Consider the following 2,501-nt stretch of genomic DNA (forward strand, 5'->3'; position numbering starts at 1 on the left):
AAGACAAGCAGAGGTCACGTTTCGGAGCAAGAGTATGAATGGGACAACTTAGCTCTACAACTGTCAGCTGTTCTTCACCTCCTCTAAAAAGCCAGTGATGCGGTGAATGAGGAAAACGCATGAAGGAATGTATGTGGAAACGCTCATTAAGATCCATGTGTTGCACAAGTGCGGCTTATCAGACTGGGAGCTGTGGAAATGGAGGTACAGTACATAGAGCAGGACGAGGTTCCTGAAAGAACAATCTTCAGGGCCTGAAGTTTTGAGAATTCTTTTAAAAGACAAAAGAGAACCATTTAGAAATCATTCCCAGGAGACAGACAAGAAGCGGGGTGGGTGGGGACAAGCACAGGGGACAGCTCGGAGCCTTTCTCCAGGGAGGATGCTGAGGGCGGTCGGGGACCCGTCCGCTGATCTCCTTCCCTGCAAAGTCGGCGTGTGTTGGAGAGAAAAGAAAGCAGAATGCAAAGGCCTTGGAGAAAAGGGCAAGTGGATAAAACGGAAAAGAGCGCACAAAGCTTTGCTTCTAAGGGCTTTTAAAACACGTCAGTGCCTTCCTCGCATGTGGGATGAAGAGTATAGACCGTGTCCTCAAAAAGTCTTCCGCTGGACCCCGAAGCTGACCTGGGCACCCCAAACTGAGAAGTCTGGCTCTCCAGGGCGAGTGGGCGCCTGCGGCGGGCTCCCCTTGGCATTTCCCCTCGGCATTTCCCCTCTGCAGTCCCCCTGCCCGGTCCGCAGGACTCCGTCTCCGCTGCCCGCCCTGGATGCCCAGCCCGCGGGGCTGCCCTACCCGCCGACCCCTCTCGAAACCGCACGACTCACCTCTCTGCGGTCTCACCGTCCCACGGCCCAGCCCCGCGCTCAGGTTCAGTTCCCCGCAGGCGGTCCGGAAGGCTCGGAACGGGCCCGCGCCGGTCTCTTCAGGAAACCTCTACAGGGCGCGGAGAAGCGGTGGTCTCATGGGCCCGGCCGCCCCTCGGTCCGGAGGTACCGTCGCGCAGCAACTGGGCAGCCGCGCCCCTCGCTTTCCAGGAGCCGGAGGACAATCACTAAACACTGCCGCGCGCAGCGCGCGGCCGGGAACCACCGCCTCCTCCTGCCATGACTGGGGGGCATGCGCAGTGCGACTCCGGAACCCCGTCTCCCCAGACGGATCCGCTTTCCGCGTGTTCGCCGACGCCGCGGGTCGAGCAGGGGCGGGAGATAGTGACGAGGTCCAAGTGGACTGTGAGTAGTTAGAGGTCCTTTCTTTGGCCCACTCCGCGTCCCTGCGCTTCTCTGAGGCCCGAGACTCTCTCGCGAAGGTCCCCCCACCCCAGGCCAGCTCCGTCCGCTGCTGGGAGCCAGGCCGTAAGGGGCAACGGGATGTTCTTGACGGCACCCTGCACACGAGCCCCGGGGCCTTCTGGAGGGTCCCGAACTACTCTGGTCGGGCTTCGCACTCGCAGTAGAGGCCTGGCTTGGCCCTGCGCTGGAGGTTAGAGCGTTTGATGGAGAACCACACCAGTCGGGGCGGGGCCGCCTGAGTCCCGCTCTCGGCCGCCTCCGAAACGCGGACCGGATATGTAGCACGTAGGAGTAGCGGCCACACTAGTAGTTCCGCTCCGAGGGCGGAAGTGCTTGTCTGGGTCTGGGCGGCTGACCAGCCAGCAACATGGTTGCACCCGTGCTAGAGACTTCTCACGTGTTTTGCTGCCCAAATCGGGTGCGGGGAGTCCTGAGCTGGAGCTCCGGGCCCAGAGGACTTCTGGCCTTCGGTACTTCCTGCTCTGTGGTGCTTTATGACCCTCTGGTAAGAGCAGTGCCTGGATGCCCGATCCCCTGTGCTTCAGGGGCCGAACCTACAGGGCTTGCTCGGGGCGGGCTGTAGTTGCCGCCCGAGACCTAGGAGGCTGGGCTGGGTTGGGGCAGGAGTCTACCGTGGGCGCGCCGGACTCGCCCCTCGTGGTCAGGCGCGCGGCATCAGCCTAGGGTCATCGCGGCCTACGTCCTGCCTGTCAGTCCTGCCGTCAGCCCCACGCTGAAACCCATATGAGAATCTTACTTGAAGCCTTTTGTGGGAACTGTAGTACTTTTAAGAAGTCACTTTGGGTTTTAAAAGAATTGAAATTTAGGTACGATTAAAGCCGTCATCCCACAGATGCTATCTCCTTTCTGTATCTCACTCCAGTGTTGGTTAATGAACTTTTGTTGTGTTGAATTTCAAAGAAATGTTACCTGTATTGTAGCTACGGGAATGGACATTTTAAATAAAGTGCCAATTTGGGGGAAGGGTCATAGGGAAAGGGGTTCCTAAGCACTGGTTATAGGGCAGGGCTTGCCTGGACTTAACCTAATTATTTTCTTGCCCTTTCCCTACTCAAGTGAATAGTTTTTGCGTGCTCCCCAGAGTTCATTATGACCCCATTCCCACAAGCTAATTCAGGATGATACAGTTTGTGTTGCATCTCAAAAAGAGCCTCAGTATAAAAAGTAAAATACTGAAAATTAAAATGCAC

General features: G+C 57.5%; 2 protein-coding genes across 2 annotated transcripts in view; one reads left to right on the top strand and one right to left on the bottom strand.

The window, feature by feature from the left end:
• SLC39A6 (solute carrier family 39 (zinc transporter), member 6) overlaps positions 1–708 on the bottom strand; it is a 20,252-nt gene extending 19,544 nt beyond the window's left edge. The window contains exon 1 of the mRNA XM_012656581.1: positions 633–708. Coding sequence (XP_012512035.1) covers positions 633–708 — 76 coding nt within the window. The remainder of the gene's footprint in view (positions 1–632) is intronic.
• Positions 709–1,631: 923 nt separating this feature from the next.
• The window catches only part of ELP2 (elongator acetyltransferase complex subunit 2), a 52,565-nt gene continuing 51,695 nt past the window's right edge, over positions 1,632–2,501 (top strand). Inside the window, exon 1 of the mRNA XM_012656582.1 lies at positions 1,632–1,795. Coding sequence (XP_012512036.1) covers positions 1,658–1,795 — 138 coding nt within the window. The 5' untranslated portion in view covers positions 1,632–1,657. The remainder of the gene's footprint in view (positions 1,796–2,501) is intronic.

The sequence above is a fragment of the Propithecus coquereli genome, unplaced genomic scaffold (genome assembly GCF_000956105.1).
Source record: "Propithecus coquereli isolate 6110/MARCELLA unplaced genomic scaffold, Pcoq_1.0 Scaffold51, whole genome shotgun sequence".
Classification (NCBI taxonomy): Eukaryota; Metazoa; Chordata; class Mammalia; order Primates; family Indriidae; genus Propithecus; species Propithecus coquereli.